This window comes from Bos indicus x Bos taurus, chromosome 21, assembly GCF_003369695.1.
Source record: "Bos indicus x Bos taurus breed Angus x Brahman F1 hybrid chromosome 21, Bos_hybrid_MaternalHap_v2.0, whole genome shotgun sequence".
In the NCBI taxonomy this organism is placed as follows: Eukaryota; Metazoa; Chordata; class Mammalia; order Artiodactyla; family Bovidae; genus Bos; species Bos indicus x Bos taurus.
In genome coordinates this window covers 15,983,493-16,008,229 of record NC_040096.1, presented here as the reverse complement: position 1 = coordinate 16,008,229, position 24,737 = coordinate 15,983,493, and the positions used below count along the sequence as shown (strand labels likewise).

The 24,737-nt window shown below is 45.6% G+C and overlaps 1 protein-coding gene across 3 annotated transcripts in view; it reads left to right on the top strand.

The window, feature by feature from the left end:
* Window positions 1–24,737, top strand: part of SV2B (synaptic vesicle glycoprotein 2B) — a 247,360-nt gene that overhangs the window by 163,506 nt on the left and 59,117 nt on the right. For all 3 annotated transcript variants that reach the window (XM_027521346.1, XM_027521347.1, XM_027521348.1), the window contains exons 3-4: window positions 21,868–22,048; window positions 22,503–22,654. In XM_027521346.1, the coding sequence (XP_027377147.1) occupies window positions 21,868–22,048; window positions 22,503–22,654 (333 nt within the window). The remainder of the gene's footprint in view (window positions 1–21,867; window positions 22,049–22,502; window positions 22,655–24,737) is intronic.

The following is a 24,737-nucleotide window of genomic DNA, read 5'->3' as shown; positions in this document are numbered from 1 at the left end:
GTTAATCTTTTCTGTGACTGAATAGCAATAATAAAGAGAAAATTAGAAATTAAAAAAACACAAAACATTGACATCCAATGTGGAGCTCATGACTGTACAGCTATAATACCCTTTTGCAGGCCAGTGGCTGTAAAATTGCTCTGTATTTTTAATTCTTCCACAGCACAAGCCCAGATGAGTTGGTTTTTTTCTTTGCAACTAATTGAATTTTAATTTCCAGAGAGTCTCAGATATTAGCAGGGCAAGGGAGAGAGATGGGAGAGTCAGATAGATGGTCTTGGAAATGTAACACCTTTTGACATGTCCTCTGGGGTCCATGAGCAGACTGAATGTAAATGCCTTTCTCTCCATGGGGACTGACTGGCCCAGACTGCTCAAATATGCAGAGTGAGCATCTTTTGTTTCAACACTGGAGATTTTGCTGACTCAGAGGCATACATCAGTCTCCGTTGGTGATGTGCAGCAATTAGCCCAAAGAAGTGCCATCCTTTCCTTGACCTCTCTTCCTCACCTCTCGTTGGGTCCTAAAAAGGGAAATCTTATAATCTGTAACACAGGGTAAAAGGCAAAAGCCATTACTTACAACCTTATAGTATTTAGAAGGAGAATGGATAAAGGAGAACTCTGGACATGCCCTTTCTTTCTTTTTAAAAGATTTATTATTTATTTATTTGGCTGTGCTGTGTCTTAGCTGAGGCAGGTGGGATATTTTATTGGTATTGTGTGAACTCTTAGTGGCAGCGTGTGAGATCTAGTTCCCCAATCAGGGATGGAACCCGGGTCCCCTGGATTGAGAGCGAAGGGTCTCAGCCCCTGGACCAGCAGGAAAGTCCCCCTGGAGGGTTTTAGTTGCAGCTTTACTGTCGCTCTTTTCATTGTAATTCTTGGTGATTTCCATAAGCATTTTCCAATGTCCATGTTTCTTTATTCCTTAAGGTCTTCTGCAGTGATAGCCCCCTCTCAACCACTTACTGTCCTGGTCTTACCCTAGGTCTTATTATTATCAATAACCCCAACCCCTCCAAAAATCCCAACATCGAGTGCCCGCTTCTGTCTTTGTAACTCACCTTATCCAGTCTTCCAACCATAACCATTCCCTGCACAGACCATCAGTTTCTTGTGCTTCTCTAGTTTGTCGCATTCACCAGCTCTGCTTGCACCTCACTCTTCATGAGTCTGCATCCCGCAGCTGAACGCGGCTGGTGAGCTACACAGCACGTCGTCCACTGGCCTCACTTTAAATTCATCGTCAAGAACCTCAAGGGGGCCCTTTGCCGCCAGCATCATCCTTCATTTCCCAGAACCACTCACTTGCCCACGCTCCTTGATGCCTGTTTCGTGCCTCACCCTCTGCTCTCCAACTCCCAGCACCTCCTCAGCATAATGACCTCAGTGCCTCTTTCACTGAGAAAGCAGGGGAGCGTCCAGAAAGGGCTCCCACAGTGCCCACCGCCACACCAGCTTCCTAGCTGCCTCGGGTCTTCCCCCTTCCTCCTGTGGCCGTGGACGAGCCGTGGGGCTCACCTGTCCATTCTCAGGCTTCAGGCCTGTCCCCTTCCACTTCTCCAGGCAACCATTTTCATAATTTTCACCCTCCTCTCCCTCACTGACTTTTCTCTCTGGAGTCATTCCCATCAGTGCACAAACATGCTACTGTTTCTCTGATTCCGACTTCACACACATCTCTTCTGTTTTTAAACCCACTAAATCCAAGTCCTTCCGTTTTAGTAAAACCCTCTAAATCCAAGTTCTCACTTCCCATTCTCACTTGACTTTGAGCAGAAGTTAGTCCCCAACGCTTCAGAAGACTGTTCTCGTCTAGATTACCCCCATGTGGTACAATCTCAGTCCTCCGTGTTCCTGACCTGCCGGCAGCCACTGTAAGAGGTGATCCCTCCTGCCTCCTTGATACACTTTCTTTGTTGGACATTTGGGATATCCCTGCCTCCAGTTTTCTTGCTGTTCCACTGGCCACTCCTTCTCATTCTCCACTGCTGGTTTCTCTTTATCTTCCGGACCCTTTAACACTGGAACATGTCAATACTCAGCCAGAGAAAGTGCTCTCTCTCCTCACTCTTTTGGAGATCTGAAATGCTAGGCTGGATGAAGCACAAGCTGGAATCAAGATTGCCAGGGGAAATATCAGTAACCTCAGATAAGCAGATGACACCACCCTTATGGCAGAAAGCAAAGAGGAACTGAAGAGCCTCTTGATAAAAGTCAAAGAGGAAAGTGAAAAAGCTGGCTTAAAACTCAACATTCAAAAAATGAAGATCATGGCATCTGGTCCCATCCCTTCATGGCAAATAGATGGGGAAACAATGGAAACAGTGACAGACTTTATTTTCTTGGGCTCTAAAATCACTGCAGATTGTGATTGCAGTCATAAAATTAAAAGACACTTGCTCTTTGGAAGAAAAGCTATGACCAGCCTAGACAGAATATTAAAAAGTAGAGACATTAATTTGCTGACAAAGGTCTGTCTAGTCAAAGCTATGGTTTTTCCAGTAGTCATGTACGGATGTGAGAATTGGACCATAAAGAAGGCTGATTATCGAAGAATTGATGCTTTTGAACTGTGGTGTTGGAGAAGACTCTTGAGAGTTCCTTGGACTGCAAGGAGATCCAACCAGTCAATCCTAAAGGAAATCAATCCTGAATATTCATTGGAAGGACTGATGCTGAAGCTGAAGCTCCAATACTTTGGCTACCTGATGCGAAGAGCTGACTCATTGGAAAAGACCCTGATGCTGGGAAAGATTGAAGGCAGAAGGAGAAGGGGATGACAGAGGACGAGATGGTTGGATGGTATTACCGACTCGATGGACATGAGTTTGAGCAAGCTCCGGGAGTTGGTGATGGACAGACCATGGGGTTGCAAAGAGTCAGACACGACTCAGCGACTGAACTGGACTGAACTGGCCTAATCTCTGCTTCATAAGCCATCCATTCTCTTGACTTTATTTAAAATTTTAAAATATTTATTTATGTATTTAGCTGAGTTGGGGTTTAGCTGCAGTAAGTGGGATCTTTTGTTGCAGTTCGCAGAGTCTCTAGTTGTGGCATGTGGGGTCTTAGTTCCCTGACGAGGGATTGAACTCACATCCCCTGCATTGCAAGGCAAATTCTTACCCATGGGACCAGGGAAGTTACTTGACCCAACCTTTAAAATACATCCAGAATCCAGCTCCACTGATCACCCTGCCCCAAGTGGTCACTGTCACCCACTTAGGTTTATAGTGGCCTTCTAACTGGCCTTTGTGATTCCGTCTATTGGAGGGAGAGACCCCTGTGGATGGGCGGCCAGGGAAGCTTTGGCTTGGACTATGGGAAGGAGCCAGCCATGCAAAGATCTGAACATGCCAGGTGGAGAAACAAGCAGTGTGAAGACTCAGATGGGAAAGAGCATCATTTGTGTGTGTGTGCTAAGTTGCTCAGTCGTGTCTAACTCTTTGCAACCCCGTGGACTGTAGCCCTCCAGGCTCCCCTGTCCATGGAATCTCCCAGTTAAGAATACTGGAGTGGGTTGCCATTTCCTCCTCCAGGGGATCTTCTCAACCCAGCGATCGAACCCAGATCTCTTGCATTGCAGGCATTGCAGGCAGATTCTTTACCCTCTGAGCCACCAAAGGTAAAGAGAAAAGAGTAATTGTCATAAGAATAAAAAATTAAGAGGTCTATCCATGAGATACATTTTATTTCAACAAAAGCATGAATACTCACTTTCCTAACATACTAATATTAAAACCTGCCCAGATCTCTGTCACATAGGATTCTCAAACAGTGGATGAAAATAATTGTTTGGTTAGCTCAGTTCAGTTCACTTTCTCAGTCGTGTCTGACTTTTTGTGACCCCATGCACTGTAGCCCACCAGTCTCCTCTGTCCATGAGATTCCCCAGGCAAGAATCCTGGGAGTGGGTTGCTGTGCCCTCCTCCAGGGCATCTTCCTGACCCAGGGATCAAAGCTGTGTCTCATGTCTCCTGCATCGTCAGGTGGGTTCTTTATCATTAGCGCCACCTGGGAAGCCCATAGTCACACAGGCTCTTATTCAAAGTGAGAAAAAGCGTGTAGGCAAGCACTGGACGTTCAAAAGACATACAGGCATAGTCACTAGGGTCCTATTCTTATATGAACCTGTCTCCAGGTAAAACCACCAAGATCTGTGCAAGAAATCTTCCCTTTGGGAAGACTTCAAGGCAGAAGTTCTCAGTGGGATTTGCCCATCCCTCTGGCTTTTGCTCCGCCATTTTGAATAACCAGTTATGCCACTGAAACCATGAGTAAACAAACCAGCTGTAGGGATCACCATGGGAGTTTCAGACTTTACAGCACATCATAAATCTCATTGCCCTTATCTTGGCCATGAGTCAGAGCCAGACCTCTAGGTGTCCCAGACAGAAAGACAGATCTTTTCCAGTCCCGGTTGTAAATCAACTTGAAGACAAGGTGGCCTGTTCAGAGTCATTATATCAAAAGGACATCCACGTTTTGGAAGGTCGTGAGTTTGACCTCTGCCAATAACCAGCCTCATCCCCTTCTGATTCTTTGTGTGATGCTCGGCCCGCTGCTCCCCCTCCAACCATCTTCCATCACCCCAACCGTCTGCTTATTCTAGGGCAGCCAAGTTTGCCCCCCACCCTCTTTCTTGCCATCACCTTGCCAGAGTTCTTGCTGTGGCCTTTCCCTGGCCCCTGCCTTATTCTACCACTTAACTTGTGTCCACCTATTTATTTCAGCTATATTTGAGTGTTTTTGAAACAGAGGACTGGGCTGGGCTTATTTAATCTCTATGCCCTCTTCCCATACTCACTGACATGTAGGTAATGAGGTTGAGCAAATTTCTGCATGAAGATTGTGGTTTCTTTTCTTGATTTTATGTCAGCTACTCCCATCTCAGCTTCTAATTCTCAGCCATGTGCTCAGTCACTCAGTTGTGTCCAACTCCTTGAAACCTCATGGACCGTAGCCCGCCAGGCTCCTCTGTCCATGGGATTTCCCAGGCAAGAATACTGGAGTGGGTTGCCATTTCCTCCTCCAGGGAATCTTCCCAGCCTAGGGATTGAACCTGAGTCTCCTGCTTCTCCTGAATTGGTGGATTCTTTACCATGGAGCCAAAATACTCCACAGTTAATAAGCCCTACGGTGATTCTCCTGGACCGGTCCTGGTGTCATCAGGCACATTGTTCCACCCTCCGGACATGAACACAGTGGCCGCCACACTGGGCTGTGGTGGAGTGGAGGAGGGGTGGCGAGTCTCATGGGTAGTGGTCACGGCTGAGATGCTCATGGTCCTCAGGAGAGCTGTCCGAGGTGTCACACCTCTACAGCTTTAGCCCAGGTGACACGTCTTCTCACCTGCACTGAGAGGTACAAAAGGAAATCTCTGCTTTTCTAAGATGGCTCTAGTGTCAGGGGATGTGAACAAGGCAATGTTAGGATTCTCACAGCATCCTCAAGGAGTATTTCTTAAAGCCTCTTGCTATCAGCCTGAGAGGCGATTAAGGGACACGCCAGGTACCCCTTTGCCCCAGGGCTAGTCTGAGCCCTGGGCAGAAACCTCACTGGTATCCTGAATGTTTTCTGTTACCGTTGCTTCCACCATGACTGTACACCTGTCTTCTACTCACCAAAGACATGACCAGGGATCTGGGGCCTGGGTATCCTTACCGGCTCAGAATATTGCCTTGTGGCTTGAGCTTGGTTTTGCATCACCACCTGGGATGATGGAGTCTCTGGGCTTCCTTTCAGGGTCTTTAATTTTCCATAAGTATAGCTGGAGAAAGAACCTCTTCCTGGGATTAGACCTTATCTATGTGCTTCCCCGGTGGCTCAGTGGTAAAGAATCCACTTGCCAGTGCGGGAGACCTGGGTTCAATTTTTGATCTGGGAAGATCCCGCATGCCGTGGAGTAACTGAGCTCATGCCCCACAACTATTGAGCCTGTGCTCTAGAGCCTGGAAGCCACAACTACAGAAGCCTGCACGCCCTAGAGCCTGCACTCCACAACCAAAGAAGCCACTGTAATGAGACGTCTGTGCACCACAGCTGGAGAGTAGCCCCCACTCGCCACAGCTAGAGAAAAGCCTGCATAGCAATGAAGACCCAACACAGACCCCCAAAAAGATTGTGAATGACTATTAAAATATCTATTAAAAAGACCTTATCCTTACGCTATGCTACTGTAACAAGTGTCCCTGTCCCTCTAACTCTCCAATCCACCTGCAGACCTTACCTCTGGGTCTGTTGGCCACATCCTGATCCTAGACCTTCCAAGACAGATGATTCTGCTCTTCCATGGGGTTGTGGCTTCTCTATAGCCGAAGGACCGAGCATGAGTGATTGCATCACATCCTTAGGCGGAGCGACACGTGCCTCCAGCCCTGGTGCCCTTGTGTAGTATTGATGCATCTTTTCTCATGGACGGCTCCATCACTGGGTTTCCCTGGTGTCTCAGACAGTAAAGGATCCGCCTGCATGTGCGAGACCTGGGTTCGACCCCTGGTTTAGGAAGATCCCTGGAGGATGGCATGACAACCCACTCCAGTATTCTTGCCTGGGAGAATCCCCATGGACAGAGGAGCCTGGCAGGCTATAGTCCATGGGCTCACAGAGAGTTGGATACGACTGAGCGGCTAAGCACACTCCATCATTTGGGGCACACAATTCATCATTTGATGAATCACCAAACTATAAACCTGGATTTCTTCCATCAGATATTGGAACAGTTTACTTAGATATAAAATTGTGGGACCTCCCTGGTGGTCCAATGGTTAAGGGTCTGCCTGCCAATGCAGGGCACATGGGTTTAATTCCTGGTCTGGTCAGATTCCCATATGCTGTGGGGCAAGTAGGCCTGTGCACAACTATTGAAGCCTGTGCCCCACCCCCCAGGTTGTGCTCTGCAACAAGAGAAGCCATTGCAGTGAGAGGCCCGCCCACTGCACCTAGACAGTGACCCCTAGACCTTCAACTCCTTGCAACTAGAGAAAAACATTGTTTCCAAATGTCTTAGTGACCTTTTGGAGAGTTCCAATTTTCAGCAGACTGTTAACCTACTTCCCTTCAGTAGGGCAAGTTAACCTACTTCCAAAGATTCATTCACTTGAGTTTATCTGACACATAAAGTACTGGGGCTTCCCAGGCGGCACTAGTGGTAAAGAACCCCGCCTGCCAATTCAGGAGACGTAAGAGATGTGGGTTTGATCCCTGGGTGGGGAAGATCCCCTGGAGGAGGAAATGGCAACCCATGCCAGTATTCTTGCCCGGAAAGTTCTGTGGACTGAAGGAGCCTGGTGGGGGTTGTAGAGTTCTATGGACTGAAGGAGCTGTAGCCCAGGGGGTTGCAGAGTTGGACAGGACTGAGCACTTGCACACAAAGTAGCGGGAGAGTTCACTACAGTGACTGCCAGGTTGGTTTCCACTAGACCAATCGTTAAAGCCAAACTTTTTCCGTGCTAAGCACTTCGACTCAAGAGAAAGGATTTACTCATCCCAGAAGTTTCCAAGCATTCAGATGTCATATAAACAAAACACTTGGCCAACTTACCCAAGGCATCTGGTTTAATAGGGGTATGCGCATAGATATCTTGATGTTCTTCCATGCCTTAGTAGCAAAGTGAGACTTCTCCTGGGGATTCCCTTATATATTCAATCTTTATCACAGCTACCACTGACTTCCAGACCCTCGTCCAAGAGAACATTACCCTTCAGGCAAGTATATTGGTTGAATAATAAAGTGGAATGGCAATGGTTCCATTTGGAGAGGCTGATTTTTATTCCTTCAAAGCATATGCACGCAGTCAAATAAATATTGGAGTGGTTTCAGAAAAAGGGAACTCAGAATTTTCCTTGGATATTAATGCATTTAATTTCAATGCATTCAAGCAAAAAAAAAAAAAAAAAAAGAGAGAGAGAGAGAAATGCCTTCGCTGTTCTTGGTTAATTGCTAAATAAAGAAGATTATTCTGCAGGGGGCTCTTCTTTCCCATCACATTTAAGCCAGCTCAATCTGATTGTTTGTTTCCTCAGCCTGCTGCCTCTGGGGCTGAGGGTATATTCTGTCGGTGTGAAGAGCACCTCTAGAGACAAACACTGAACCAATAAATACATCGGAGCAAATGGACATAAGTTCTATAAAGGAATGGTGGTAGGATGTGGAAGGACCGGCAGAGATGACAGAATTTCCTTTGGAACAGGACAGGAGCCAGCAAGCTGTGACTTGTGGGCTACACTCAATCCCCTACACATGACCCTTCAAACTGTGAACTTTCAGAGATGTGAATGTGCTTTCCATCGTCATCAGGCACGAGTGACATGGCAGCTTGCCCTCCGTCTCCTGTTGCTGACCACCCTTCGGCTCTGCCCTCTCCCACCTCCTCTCCCTCCTCCATCACTAACTCTTCGGGCCTGGTCACCTGATGCCAGCCCGCAGGCGCCAGCTGTTGTGCTGCGCTACTTTACTTTTCAAGTACTGTGCTGTAAGAGCACAAACGTTTTCTTTATCTCTGTGTTTGTTTCTTATGTGTTACTAGTGTGAGAAGCATTATAAACCTATTACAGTACAGATTATATAGCTGACTGTGTTAGTTGATACCTAGGCTAACTTGGTTGAACTTGTGAACAAATTGGATTTATGAACATGCTTGCGAAACAGTACTTTTTTGAATATAGAGGACTTGTATTTTTTGTTTTTACATTTTAAAAGGATTATAAAGAAAGAAAAGAAGAGGCATATGTCACAGAGACCACAAGACATCTGTAAAGTAAATTATTTGCAAGTAAAATATTTATTCTTTGACCCTTTAGAGAGAAAGTTTGATGAGTCCCAGTTTGGAATATCAGGCTTGCCTCTCTTAGGACATGATGTTTAATCTGGGAACTTTAGAAAGAGAATTGGGGCAGAGGAGAAGTCCCCTGCCAAAGTCTTGTTAGAATAAACTTGAAAAAACTTTTGTCCTAAAAAACATTTTATTGGAATCTGGCTTCCTTTCCAGGTGAGGAGACAGGGAGGTACAGTTAAAGGGCATGCTACTATAAATAAGTTTCTTCTGCTTGTCTTGATCCTTTCTGCAAATTCTGATATATGGTTGGTTTGATTTTAAAATATCACCGACCTGTTGTCATTTTTCCAATCCCATGGCTCTCTCAGTTCCCAGCCCCATTCTAAGCTGGACTGCTCATAGCAACAACAGCAATTTTGATCACTTATGCATTTATTTTTTTAAGTTTGTGTTTGAATAGTTTTGGGGAGGGAGTATAATTGCCTTTCAATGATGTGTTAGTCTCTGCTGTACAGTAAAGTGAGTTGGCTATAGGTATGTGTCTGTATATATCCCCTTCCTCTTGGACCGCCCTCCCACCACCTGCCTCTCACCCCACCCCTCTAGGTCATCACAGCGCATGGGGCTGAGGCGCCCTGTGCTTTGTAGCAGCTCCCCACTAGTTGGCTATTTGGCACATGGTAGTGTATATATGCAAGGAGATCCAACCAGTCCATTCTGAAGGAGATCAGCCCTGGGATTTCTTTGGAAGGAATGATGCTAAAGCTGAAACTCCAGTACTTTGGCCACCTCATGCGAAGAGTTGACTCATTGGAAAAGACCCTGATGCTGGGAGGGATTGGGGGCAGGAGGAGAAGGGGACGACAGAGGATGAGATGGCTGGATGGCATCACTGACTCGATGGACGTGAGTCTGAGTGAACTCCAGGAGTTGGTGATGGACAGGGAGGCCTGGCATGCTGCGATTCATGGGGTCGCAAAGAGTTGGACACGACTGAGCAACTGATCTGATCTGATCTGAGTGTATATATGTCAATGCTACTCTCCCCTCCCCCCACCCCATGTCATCTGGACAGAAAAGAAATAAAACACAAGCTTTAAATGACACAATAGACCAGATATATTTAACTGGTGTTTACAGGTAATGCATCACTTTTGAGTCAGGCATCCTGTTACATATTTGCAACCCACTGTCTTACAAAATCCTCATAACTCTGCGAGATAACTCTGTGTCTGAATTTTACAAAGAAGGCGCAGTGGTCAGAGAAGCTGAGTGCAGTGCCTGTGGTTATGCTGCTGGTCGTCCATGGAGCCAGGACTACGACATGACCAGCTGAAGTGTCATGTGTGAAGACTGGGCTCTTCCTTTTATGGGAACTTACCAGCATGGGCTCCTCCCTCTTCCAAGGAAGCCTAGTCCATTTTATTTGCCAGTTGCAAGCCCTTCTTACTCACCGCACCCCTCTCCTTTCACTTCCATCCCCCCTACTCTGAAAGTAGGAATCTTTTTTGTTTGTTTTAATATTTATTTATTTGGCTGTGGCATGTGGGTTCTTTAGTTGCAGCACATGGGATCTAGTCCCCAGACCAGGGATCAAACCGGGACCCACTGCTGTGGGATCATGGAGTCTTAGCCACTGGACCACCAGGGAAGTCTTTGCAATCATGGTTTTTAATTATCTCAAAAGCTCAGTGTTATTAGGGGTGACATTGCCTTAAAATGCCACTGAGCTTGTTGAAGGAGGGTAGACTTCTTATTAACAGCTTTTTAACTAGTCCCTTATCAGCTTCATGCTAAAGTAATTTTTGATAACTCCAATGCACTCTAATTTTCCAGATTTATTGTCTTAACTTCTTCTGTGGAAGACAGATTTTTAAATGAATTTAACAGCAGAGCCATTTCAGAGGCATTGTGAATTTTCTATTTTTCTTCTCCTTGGATAAGTTCATCTTTTTTCCTTTCTTCCTTTTCATGGCCTCCCAAGACAGCGCAGGGAAGAACTTCTACCTTCCTAGGTTCGGTGACAGGGAGCCCTTGATTTAAACTAACAAAAGACAGATTAGCAAGAGAAATACAAACAGACTGCATTACCATGCACAATGCCTATACTTGTGAGTACCTCTAGGGATGGTTACAATTTAGATAGCGTCTTCACAGAGAACAATACATTGTAGAGAAGGGACAAGACACAGAAAAAGGGTCTTAGGCTTCCAAGAGTGGTAAACTGTGGTAAGGTAAACATATGGAGCAAACCATTAATAATACAGAATTGTTTCAAGTGATATTTTTCCTCTTTGTCGTGTCTTGGGGTTGATAAGAGTCTCCGATGATTTAGAGTCTAAGCCTGCTGCTGCTGCTGCTGCTAAGTCGCTTCAGTCGTGTCTGCCTCTGTGCGACCCCATAGATGGCCTGCCTGCTTTTAGGCAAATGTAGGGGAGGTCAGGGGCTTCTCTAGTGGCTCAGTGGTAGAGAATCTGCATGCAGTTCAGGAGACCCAGATTGGATCCCTGGGCCGGGAAGATCCCCTGGAGGAGGGCATGGCAACCCATTCCAGTATTCTTGCCTGGAGCATCCCATGGATAGAAGAGCCTGGCAGGCTACAGTCCATGCGGTTGCAGAGTTGGACACGACTGAAGAGACTAAGCAACAGTGGAGAAGAGGGAGCTTTTTCTTTTTTTTCGAGTCTGCTCTTTCTCAGCTGTCTTCTGCTTGAAACACTCCTTGTATCAAAATGGCACATTTGGAGGCCACATATCCTGATTCCCTGCGACAGCATTCTGAGAAGCTCTTCTTGTTCTTTCGAGTTCCTTCTTTGGCTTGGACAGTGAGGTTTAGTAGCAAAAGTACCAGGCTCGGGTCCAGGAGACCAGAGTGTATGCAGGGCCAGCAGAGAGCCTCCGTGAGCCCCTAGCTTTCTCTGGCACTCAGCCCCCTCACCCGGTATAGCATAGGCGTTGAACTCAATGTCTAATTTCTAAGATTCATCAATTTGCCTATGTGTCTGAATCTGTCAGGGTATAGTCAGGAGACAGAAATTATGCCAGTTATTGGAACAGAGAGAATTTAATGTAAAAAAAAACTATTAATTAAGTACATATAAGTGAACTGTTTATAGAACGTATACTGAGGTAGGGATGGCAAGAAGGAGTAAATTGGAATTATGATAACTTAGAAACTGAGAGGCAGGATGTGGCTGGTTCTGCTTTTAATAAATTTAATAATTAATTTTATGACACATTTTAAACTTTATTTTGTCTTGGAGCCTAACCGATTAACAATGCTGTGACAGTCTCAGATGGATAGCAAATGGACTCAGCCTTACATATTGTTTACTTCCTTAGTTTAGTCCCTCAGTCAAGCCCATGGCCTGTAGCCCGCCAGGCTCCTCTGTGCATGGGATTTCCTAGGCAAGGATACTGGAGTGGGGTGCCAGGGTTGCCATGCCCTTCTCAAGGGGATCTTTCCGACCCAGGGGTCGAACCTGCATTTCGGGCTTGACAGGTAGATTCTTTACTGCTGAGCCACCTGGGAAGCCCAGACATTCATATACATGTGTCCATTCTCCCCCAAGAACCATTCTCCAATGGTTCTTCTTATTGGATTCCGCTGCTGTGGAGGCAGAAGGGAACTGCTGCAGCCAGCGTGAAAAAGTGTTGCTCAGGTGAAACTTGCAGGAGCAGAAAGCATAGGTCCTTGCCCCTTCACCAGCCTTTAAGCCTCCCTCTAGTGCCCCCTACTGGCAGGGCTTGCAAAGCACATGTCGTTTGTGGACAATGGAGGGGCTGGAAGGGTGGCTTTGGAGCTAAGAGGGAATAGCTTAATACCTGGCTCAATGTTTATTGCTGAGATTGCAAACTGGTGGCCCAGAAGCGACATAGGGCCACATCTGACCCATCTGTCCTGTGTGACAATCACAAACGTTTAATCATCCATTCATGTTTGTTTTTTTTGTTTGTTTTTTGCTTTTTCACTATTCCCCCAATATTTATTATGAAAAATTTCAAACATATAGAAAGATAGAAATAATTTTACAATATACACTTATATACCTACTAATTAGATTCTACAATTAATATTTTACTATATTTGCTTCATTTTCTACCTCTCCACAAAACTGCCTTTTTAAAAATTTTTTATTTTTAAAAAGATTTTTGATCACTCTGTTTAGCACAGGGGAATGTTAGTTCCCTGGCCAGGGATGAAACTCACACCCCCTGCATTGGAAGCATGGGGTCTTAACCTCTGGACTTCCAGGGAAGTCCCAGCACAAACCTAGCTTTTAAAAATTCCAGTTATAAGATGCTTACAAAAGACATATCTAACGAGATGCCAGTCCAGGTTCAATGCACGATACTGGATGCTTGGGGCTAGTGCACTGGGACGACCTAAAGGGATGGTATGGGGAGGGAGGAGGGAGGAGGGTTCAGGATGGGGAGCACATGTATACCTGTGATGGATTCATTTTGATATTTGGCAAAACTAATACAATTATGTAAAGTTTAAAAATAAAAAAAAATAATAATAAAAAAAATAAAGCAAACAGCATAGAAAAGTTAAGAGAATTCAAAAGCCATTTGGCTTTACCCAAATAATTTTAAAATGTATGTCCACACAGAAACCCACCCACTGAAGCTTATAGCAACTTTATTCATAATTGCTCATACTTGGAAGCAACAAAGATCTCCTTCAGTAGGTGAATGGACAGACCAACAGTTGTATAGCCATACAGTGGGATATTATTCTTTGCGTTGGGTTTGTTTTTATAATCTGACAATCTTCTTCCTGAGAAATCCACAGAATTTCATATTTCTCTTTTTATATTTTTTACAAACGAATGGGAAGGCAGCTTGGAAGTTGCATGCTCAGTTGACTGTTAGTAATCCTGTGGACTGTAGCCCGCCAGGCTCCTCTGTCCATGGGTTTTCCCAGGCAAGAATACTGGAGTGGGTTGCCATTTACTTTTCCAGGGGATCTTCCTGATCCAGGGATCGAACCTGTGACTCCCGCATCTCCCGCATTTACAGGAGGTTCTTTACCACTGTCTCACCTGGGAAGCCCAGTTTGGAGGTTAGCTACTTCAATAATCAGTTTGCAGATGTGGTGGTCAGGCCCTTGGAGGGTGAGAGGATGTCTCTCAAATTATGCAACCAGTGAACAAGATCTTTGGGTTCCTGGGACCAGGATTCTCATCACTACCCCTCCCTGTGTTTCCCTGAGGGTGGGTGTACACTAGCCTCTCACTACTCAGAGTGTGGTCCATGGATCAGCAGCACCAGTCTTGCTAGAAAGGCAAAATCTTAAGCCCCAACTCAGACCTATTGAACTGAGAATCAGAATCTGATATTAAGATCCCTCTGTGATTTGTGTGCATAGTGAAACTGGAGAAGTGCTGAAGATAGCTTTACTGAAGTAAGAGAAAAAAAGAACTTCTTTTGGACTCTGGTGTTTTTCTCTGGGGTGGGGCCAGGGTATGGGGTGTATGCATGCATGCTAAGTCACTTCAGTCGTGTCTGACTCTGTGTGACCCTATGGACAGCAGCCCACCAGGCTCCTCTGTTCATGGAATTCTCTAGGCAGGAATACTGGAGTGGGTTGCCAGTTCCTTCTCCAGGGGTGTATAGATGGGTTCTTACCAAATGTCCTGACCATTTGTCTGATTCTTGTCTCCCCTTCTCCTACACTTGTAGGCCCACAGGCATGTAGACAGCACATGTGCATGCAATCATACATGTGTACGCATGTTCTCTCTCGCACACACACACCCTCTGCGCCATTTATGAGCGGGCCTCGGTCTCACCTGCCCCGTTCCCGCCACGTGTCCCATGCGTGCTGCACGCTGTTCACACGGAACTCCTCGCAGGTGGTTGCCCTCGCACATCAGCTGCTGTTTCTCCCTCCCTGTCTCTGCACCTGCTGTCTGCTCCCGCCTGTGATATATCCCATCACCAAGGTGGAACCCTGACTAACTCTTTTTAAAATCTGAAATTCAATTTTATTTTATTTTTTAAATTGTTATTGCAGTATAGTTACTTTTACAATGTGTGAGTTTCTGCTGTACAGCAACTATATATATATATATATATATATACATATATATATATACACACACACATATACATATATATATATACACACACACATACACACACACACATGCTTGGTTGCTCAGTCATGTCTGACTTTTCGTGCACCCATGGACTGTAGCCCGCCAGGCTCCTCTGTCCATGGGATTCTCCAGACAAGAATACTGGAGTGGGTTGCTATTCCCTTCTCGAAGGGATCTTCATGACCCAGGGATCAAATCCGGGTCTCCTGTCTAGTGGCCAGTGCTGAGTCCGTGTTTGCTGTTTTGCTGCTGTTATAGGATGCATTAGGCTTTTTAAGTGTGTTGATTACTTCAGATTGGTTCAGTTCAGTCACTCAGTCATGTCCGACTCTTTGCGACCCCATGGACTGTAGCACACCAGGCTTCCCTGTCCATCATCAACTCCCGGAGCTTGCTCAAACTTACGTCCACTGAGTCAGTTATGCCATCCAACCATCTCATCCTCTGTCGTTCCCTTCTCCTCCCGCCTTCAATCTTTCCCAGCAATAGGGTCTTTTCCAGTGAGTTGGTTCTTCGCATCAGGTGGCCAAAGTATTGGAGCTTCAGCTTCAGCATCAGTCCTTCCAATGAATATTCAGGATTGATTTCCTTTAGGATGGACTGGTTAGATCTCCTTGCTGTCCAAGGGACTCTCAAGAGTCTTCTCCAACACCACAGATCAAAAGCATCAATTCTTCGGTGCTTAGCTTTCTTTATAGTCCAACTCTCACATTCATTCATACATGGCTACTGGAAAAACCAGTTTTGACTAGATGGACCTTTTAATGTCTCTGCTTTTTAATATGCTATCGAGGTTTGTCATAGCTTTTCTTCCAAGGAGCAAGCATTTTTTAATTTCATGGCTGCAGTCACCATCTGCAGTGATTTTGGAGCCCAAAACAATAAAGTTTGTCACTGTTTTCATTGTTTCCCCATCTGTTTGCCATGAAGTGATGGGACCAGATTCCATGATCTTATTTTTCTGAATGTTGAGCTTTAAGCCAACTTTTTCACTCTACTCTTTTACTTTCATCAAGAGGCTCTTTAGATCTTCTGTACTTTACTTTCTGCTATAAGGGTGGTGTCATCTGCATATCTGAGGTTATTGATATTTCTCCTGGCAATCTTGATTCCAGCTTGTGCTTCATCCAGTCTGGCATTTCTCAAGATGTGCTCTGCATATAAGTTAAATAAGCAGGGAGACAATATACAGCCTTGACGTGCTTCTTTCCCGATTTGGAACCAGTCTGTTATTCCATGTCCAGTTCCAGTTCTAACTGTTGCTTCTTGACTTGGTACAGATTTCTCAGGAGGCAGGTTAGGTGGTCCGGTATTCCTGTCTCTTTTAGAATTTTCCACAGTTTGTTGTGATACACACAGTCAAAGGCTTTGCCATAATCAATAAAGCAGATGTACATGTTTTTCTGGAACTCTCTTGCTTTTTTGGTGATCCAGCGGATGTTGGCATGGTCTCTGGTTCCTCTGCCTTTTCTAAAACCAGCTTGAGCATCTGGAAGGTCACAATTTACGTACTGCTGAAGCCTGGCTTGGAGAATTTTGAGCATTACTTTGCTAGCGTGTGAGATGAGTGCATTTTTGCAGTAGTTTGAACATTCTTTGGCATTGCCTTTCTTTGGGACTGGAATGAAAACTGACCTTTTCCAGTCCTATGGCAACTGCTGAGTTTTCCAAATTTGCTGACATATTGAGTGCAGCACTTTCACAGCATCATCTTATAGGATTTGAAAGAGCTCAGCTGGAATTCCATCATCTCTACTAGGTTTGTTTGTAGTAATGTTTCCTGAAGCCCACTTGACTTCACACTCTAGGATGTCTGGCTCTAGGTGAGTGATCACACCATCGTGGTTATCTGGGTCATGAAGATCTTTTTTGTACAGTTCTTCTGTGTATTCTTGTCACCTCTTCTTAATATCTTCTGCTTCTGTTAGGTCCATACCGTTTCTGTCCTTTATTGTGCTCATCTGTGCATGAAATGTTCCCTTGGTATCTCTAATTTTCTTGAAGAGATCTCTAGTCTTTCCCATTCTATTGTTTCCCTCTATTTCTTTGCATAGATCACTGAGGAAAACTTTCTTATCTCTCTTTGCTATTCTTTGGAACTCTGCATTCAAATGGGTATATCTTTCCTTTTCTCCTTTGCCTTTAGCTTCTCGTCTTTTCTCAGCTATTTGTAAAGCCTCCTCAGACAACCATTTTGCCTTGTTGCATTTCTTTTTCTTGGGGATGGCCTTGATCACTGCCTCTTGTACAATGTCACGAACCTCTGTCCATAGTTCTTCAGGCACTCTAACTATCGATCTAGTCCCTTAAATCTATTTGTCACTTCTGCTGTATAATCATAAGGGATTTGATTTAGGTCATATCTGAATGGTCTAGTGGTTTTCCCTACTTTCTTTAATCTAAGTCTGAATTTGGCAATAAGGAGTTCATGATCTGAGCCACAGTCAGCTCCTGGTCTTATTTTTGCTGACTGTATAGAGCTTCTCCATCTTTGGCTGCAAAGAATATAATCAGTCTGGTTTCAGTGTTGACCGTCTGATGATGTCCATGTGTAGAGTCTTCTCTTATGTTGTTGGAAGAGGGTCTTTGCTATGGCCAATGTGTTCTCTTGGCAAAACTATGTTAGCCTTTGACCTACTTTGTTTTGTACTCCAAGGCCAAATTTGCGTGGTACTCCAGGTAGCTCTTGACTTTCTACTTTTGTATTCCAGTCCCCTATAAGGAAGAGGACATCTTTTTGGGTGTTAGTTCTAGAAGGTCTTGTAGGTCTTCATAGAACCATTCAACTTCATCTTCTTCAGCATTACTGGTCGAAGTATATACTTGCTACCCCATTATCTATTCCTGTATAACTCAGTGGCTTAAAGCCATTGTATCATTGGCTGTGCTCATGGAGCTGTATTTTGGGTGGGAATTCCCTCCTCCTCCCTTCCTTTATTCCCCTAAATATCTATTTATTTATTTGACTGTGTCTGGTCTTACTTGCAGCACGTGGGATCTTCACTGAGGCTCATGGACCTTCTAGCCCGACTCACAGGCTTAATTGCTTGGGCCATGTGAGATCTGAGTTCCCTGACTAGGGATCAAACCTGTGTCTCCTGCATTGCAAGGTAGATTCTTAACAACTGGACAATCAGGGATTCTAAATCATTGACTCCCTTCCTCCCTTTCAATATCTCTTTCTTTATTCCAAATGTTTACTAACCAGGTATCACAAGACCAACACAAGTCATTTGTTGGCTGAATGGGATGCTGGAAAGTCTAGGCAGTTGTTGTTCAGTCGCTTAGTCATGTCCTCTTTGCAACCCCATGGACTGCAGCACACCAGGCTCCCCTGTCCTTCACTACCTCCCAGAGTTTGCTCAAACTCATCATGCCCACTTGAATAGGTGATGCCATCCAGCCATCTCCTCCTTTGCCACCCCCATCTCCTCCTGCCCACAGTCTTTCCCAGCATCTAGGCAGGGAGTTGTACTAAAATGAGGCCAACCAAACTTGGAAGCTTAGCACATACCTACCTGGGGAAAATAGTTCCCTCTCTGCTCTGGTCTAGAAGCCTGAATTACCAAGCATAAGGAATGATGTAAAACTCCCTTGTGAACTGGGCTGGTGGTGACCTCCCAGGGGTCTATCCGGGAGGGGAGAAGAAGGGCAGGGCATCTCATAAGTGGGGCTCTGGCCATGGGTGTCGTGTTAGGTAGGTTGTCTCAATCTGAGGAAGTAGAACCTGGTTCTTTCCTGGGGAAGGCCTGGTCGGGCAGGGGCAGAGTTTGTAACTTTTCTGATTGGTTGGGGCATCAGATGCTGGTAGGAAACCAGCATGGACCAGACGCAAAGCCAGTCGTGCAGACTAGTGCGCCTGGTGAGAGTAACAGGAAAGCTACGCCCGACCCAGGCACAGGACCCAATTCATTCTTTTAAAAAATATTTACTTTTATTTTGCTTATTTTTGGCTGCGCTGGGTCTTTATTGCTGTGCACGGGCTTTGTCTAGTTAGCAAGTGAGGGCTACTCTCTAGTTGAGGTATATGGGCTTCTCACCGCGGTGGCTTCTCTTGTTGGGGAGCACAGGCTTTAGGGAGGCAGGTCAGTAGTTGCTGCACGCAGGCTTAATTGCCCCGAATCATGTGGGATCTTCCCAGACCAGAGATCCAACCAGTGTCCCCTGCATTGCATGGTGGATTCTTAACCACTGGACCACCAGAGAAGCCCCCAATTCATTCTTGATAGAAATGGGTCATGGCCACAGAAGATTGTTTTAAGACACTCTCATCAATGAGTCGGAGAAGGCAATGGCACCGCACTCCAGCACTCTTGCCTGGAAAATTCCATGGACAGAGGAGCCTGGTAGGCTGCAGTTCATGGGGTCGCTAGGAGTCGGACACGACTGAGTGACTTCACTTTCACTTTTCACTTTCATGCATTCGAGAAGGAAATGGCAACCCACTCCAGTGTTCTTGCCTGGAGAATCCCAGGAACGGGGGAGCCTGGTGGGCTGCCATCTCTGGGGTCACACAGAGTTGGACACGCCTGAAGCGACTTAGCAGCAGCAGCAGCAGCAGCATCAATGAGTAAGGCATTGAGACATAACACTCAATGGCTAAGAACTGGGAAAGATTAAGTCTGCCAGGAGCCAGATGCTGAAAGCCCTTGGCTGTTCAGGGCTGAATCAGGCAGATAAACTCGGAGTCTAGTGGGAACACTAACCGACATCATTACAATACAGCATGACCCAGGCCTGAGCTGGGTTTGCAAGTCTTGGCTTATTTTCTCAAACACAAATGTCAATGACCTAATAAAGTGGGAGATTGCTCACTATATTTTCTAAGCTGTGGGCTGAGAAACTGGTAAAATAGTAGTGGAGAAAAACCCTGAGCCCAGGAGCATAGGCGCAGCAGTTTCCCCTAGACGTCCCCACATCTGACTCACTGCAGGTCTTTGCCCAAGTGTCCCGGTTCCCGAGGGACCTCCGAACCGTCTTGTTTGGAAGCGTCACCTCCCACTCTGATTCTCCCTGTCTCTGCCTCCATGTTATTTTTCTCTGTATCACTTTCAGTAACCCACTTACTGTATATTTCATTCACTCACTTATCATCTCTTTTCCCAACTAGAATGTAAGGGCCACGAAGGCAGGGATTTTCATACATTTGTCTCCTGCTGTATTCCCAGTAATGAAAACATGGGCTAAGTCACTTCAGTCACGTCCGACTCTTTGTGACCCCATGGACTGTAACCTGCCAGGCTCCTCTGTCCATGGGATTTCCCAGGCAAGAGTACTGGAGTGGGTTGCCATGCCCTCCTCCAGGGGATCTTCCTGACCAGGGATCAAACCTGAGTTTCTTATTTTTTTTGCATTGAAGGTGGGTTCTTTACCACTAGCACCACCAAATAGCACTTAACTAATAACAGGCATTGAATGAATGTAGACTCATAGGCATGGTTCCTTGATTAATGTCATATATGGAAGGGAAAAAGGAAATGGCTTATTTCATGGCTTTGAGTTGTGTGGAGGTGAAAAGTGACGAGGTGTGTGAGTGAAGGAAATCCTAGTTAGTGAAAACCACTGACAGCATCAAAGTTATCTTCTTTTCATCTCATAAATAAAATAATAAAAGAAGGAAACCTGCCACCGGGAAGGTAACGCAGAGCGTACTTCCATTGCTGCTTTTGGGGACCTCCCTTCAAGTTGGTTAAACAGCTAATGAAGATTTTGGCTGTACGGGGGCCCTTCCCAGCACACATCTGCCTAAATAAAGCATCCACGGGTCAGGAGAAGCTTCCTTTCCGTGAAAGATAAATGATCTTCTTCATCTGATTTACAGTCAAGGTTGAGCAAAAGGACACTTACCTAATTTGTATTCAGGATTTCCACTGTATGAAAGACGTTCTCCAGAATTTCCTTCTTGGGTTTAGTATATAATGTATCAATATATTCTTAGCAACAGTCGTTGATAAATAGTAAGTATTCAGTTTTTAGTTGGAAAGAATTATCTGTGTGCTTCTAGAGATCTGCCACCTCTCTGAGGATGCTGGGTTCATTGGAATTCCATAAATGTGTCTACAACAGTGTATTTATATTACTATATCTTAAGGTAACCGATGGGGCTTCCCCGGTGGCTCAGTGGTAAAGAATCCGCCTGCCAATGCAGGAGACCTGGGTTGGATTCCTGGGTGGGGAAAATCCCCTGGAGGAGGAAATGGCAAACCACTCCAGTATGCTTGCCTGGAGAATCCCATGGACAGAGGAGCCTGGCGGGCTACAGTTCATGGGGTCACAAAGAGTCGGACACGACTGAGCGACTAAACCACCACCAGGCAACTGATTGTATTACAAAGCACGTAGTAGTTACGCCTGTTGGAGAAAGGCTAGCTCATGGCTGCTCTCTTCTACATTCTCCTGAGAAATCTCAACATTTAAAGTAATTACAGTCCAATTTAAAAAAATCTGAACATTGGCTGTGGCTTGGAAAAGGCCCTTCTTGGGTGTTTACTAAAATAAACTGTCTTGTTGGTAGTTGCTCTTATCAGTCTCGTCTTTGCCCTCCCAATGGTCCCCATACCTGCCTCACCACACTTTTTCCTGGGAAATTTGTCTTTAAGCATAACCCCGCAGGTAAGGACATTTGAGGCACTGCCACTTTTTTGTTTAAAAATAAAAATGACAGAATTTCCTTCAGCTGCACATTACGCATTTCAAAGAAAGGTACGTCAAACCCAGTTCTGGTTGATCTATTTTAGCACGTGTACATATGTGTCAACCTGGTGAGGCTGTTATTTTCTGAATAGCGTTCCTCAGAAGTCGCATTTGTCCAACATGTCTAATTTGCCGCCGACATCTGTCACACTCCACCTTTTATGTCTGTGACACAGAATTTCTAGGATGCATTAAGATGGGCATCAGGTTTTCTAAAACACCGCACAGTCTCTAATCTCTTGTCTCCTCTCTCCACCCTCCCCTCTCTCTTTCTCTTCCTCACAGGGCTGATAGTCTACCTAGGAATGATGGGGGGAGCCTTCGTCCTGGGGGGCCTGGCTGATAAGCTGGGGAGGAAGCAAGTCCTCAGCATCTCCCTGGCCATCAACGCTTCCTTTGCCTCCCTCTCCTCCTTCGTACAGGGATATGGAGCTTTCCTCTTCTGCAGACTCATCTCAGGCATAGGGTACGTAATCACAGAGATTCAGCCGGCCCCTCCTGCCATCCATCCATCCTGGTACCTTGCCTCTGAGTGGTCCTCCAGAAAACCTTGAACTGAATTCTGCTTTTTAATTTCTGGCTGTACCTCACGGCATGTGGTGCCTTATTCCCCAACCAGGAGTTGAATCCATGCCTCCTGCAATGGAAGGCAGAGTCTTAACCACTGGACCACCAGGGAAGTTCTTGGATTCTTGTGTGACTTCCACGATACTGTGTTAAGGTTGAATCTTAGAAAGGGGTTAGGTTGCAAAGTCAGTGTATAAGGTCAAAAGAACCTAACGCTGCCTTAGGCTGGTCTTTGGAATTTACTGGGCTGTTTCACCACTTGGCCCAAGGGCGGGACGCGGCAATTGGGTTCCTGGTCTGACTGTTTTTAGTGTCTGACTTGGTTCTTCCTTTCTGGCATTTTCTCTCTGCAGTATTGGGGGTGCTCTGCCCATTGTGTTTGCCTATTTTTCTGAATTCTTGTCCCGGGAGAAGCGAGGAGAGCATCTCAGTTGGCTGGGCATCTTCTGGATGACTGGTGGCATCTATGCATCTGCCATGGCCTGGAGCATCATCCCGCACTACGGTGAGTGCAGAAAGCTTCAAAGGGCCGAGGGGCCTTTGTTCCGAGACACCTGCATCCGAACAGCATTTCCTGTCCTCAGCCTTAATCCCACATTCTCATACACAGTTCCTGAGTACAACCTTGATCTTTCTAAAGAACTTCCAGCACTGGAGACACATTGCTAATCTCAGTACACGTCTGTCTGGAAATAATACAGTCTACCCTCCCTCTTCTCCCCCCTCCTTCTCTCCTTTCCTCTCTTTTATTTGAAGGGATTTTGACTTTCATCTCCAGCCCTCCTCCTCACAGCAAATTAGGCTCTATTCCCTTCTCCAGGGGATCTTCCTGACCTAGAGATCGAACCTGGGTCTCCTGCATTGCAGGTGGATTCTTTATCATCTGAGCCACCCAGGAAGCCCTTTAAGGCAAACTTCATCTCCAGTTCTCCTCCTCACAATGAATTCGGCTCAGTAACTCCTTTTTATAGATGGTGTAGCAGAGGTCAAGAAGTTGGTGACTCGGCCAGATTGATGACTTGGCCTTGGCATGACCTTGAATCCTGACGCCCCCTCCCTTGCAGCGCAGTGCTCTCATGCATTTTCCATTTTACTTCCTGCTGTCCCTCTTTTGGTTGCAGACATGGAGCAGCCCTTACAGACAAGGTCTTGGTTTCAGCTGAGACAATTTTATCATCTTGGTTAATTGTGAAAACTGGATTTTCTGGACAGAGACTTGGCAACATTAACTTTCACTATTGGATTTTATTAAGAGTAAAGTAGGGAGAAGGCAGCAGTTTTGAATTTGATTATGCCTTTGGAGTATTCTGGGTAATGCCATTAACATCCTTCAAAATTATTTTTGGCAAACTACAGATTATGGGTGTAGGCTTTGCCATCATCTAGAATCCTGCAGACCATAGGGAAGAGCAGACAACTGCCCCTGAAGTTAGCCAACACTTCTCCACCCATTCCCCTCCTTGGGGCGTGTGTGTGCGTGTGTGCGTGTGTGTATGTGTGTGCGTTTATTAAAGTACAGTTTGTTTGCAATGTTGTGTTACTTTCAGGTGTACAGGATTGTGTCAGTTACTCTTTTTCAGATTCTTTCCCCATATAGTTTATTACAAAATATAGAGAATGGTTCCTATGCTATATAGTAGGTTCTTGCTGCTGCTGTTGCTGCTGCTGCTGCTGCTGCTGCTAAGTTGCTTCAGTCGTGTTCGACTCTGGGTGACCCCATAGATGGCAGCCCATAAGGCTCTGCCATCCCTGGGGTTCTCCAGGCAAGAACACTGGAGTGGGTTGCCATTTCCTTCTCCAATGCATGAAAGTGAAAGTGAAAGTGAAAGTGAAGTCCCTCAGTTGTGTCTGACTCTTCGAGACCCCATGGAGATGATGTGGGTTTGATCCCTGGGTGGGGAAAATAGCCTGGAGGAGGGCATAACAACCCACTCCAGTATGCTTGCCTGGAGAATCCTATGGACAGAGGAGCCCGGTGGGCTACAGTCCATAGGGTTGCAAAGAGTCAGACACAACTGAAGCAATTTAGCATGCATGCATGCGGTATTCCATAATATATGTCACGTGTTCTTCATCCGTTCATCTGTCCCATGGACATTTAGGTCCATGTCTTGGCTACTGTAAATGGTGCTGCTATGAACACTGGGGTGCATGTAGCTTTTTGAATTAGAATTTTCTCCAGATAATGCCCAGGAGTGGGATTGCAGGATCATATGGTAATTCTATCTTTAGTTTTTTAGGGAACCTCTATACTGTTCTCCATAGGAGGATGTACCAATTTGCATCTCCAGCAATAGCATAGGAGGGTTCTTTTGTCTCTTGGCATGCTTGTTTTAAATCTAAACCTCTCTGTTGTCTGTTCTGGACTAATGGAGGCTTCAGCATTATCTTTTTAAGAAGAAGCAATCTTCTTGGATTGGTGTAGTTAAGGAGATGCTGGGTATATTACCCTGAGAACCTGATCAACCCTGAAATCTTGGTTTGACACCAAAGATATTTTCCCCTCCTTCAAAGCTGGCTGGTCTTTCTGATCTATGGGCAGCTCTGCTCCTCAGTAATCTTAGGGCTCAGGTTCCTCCCAGCCTGTG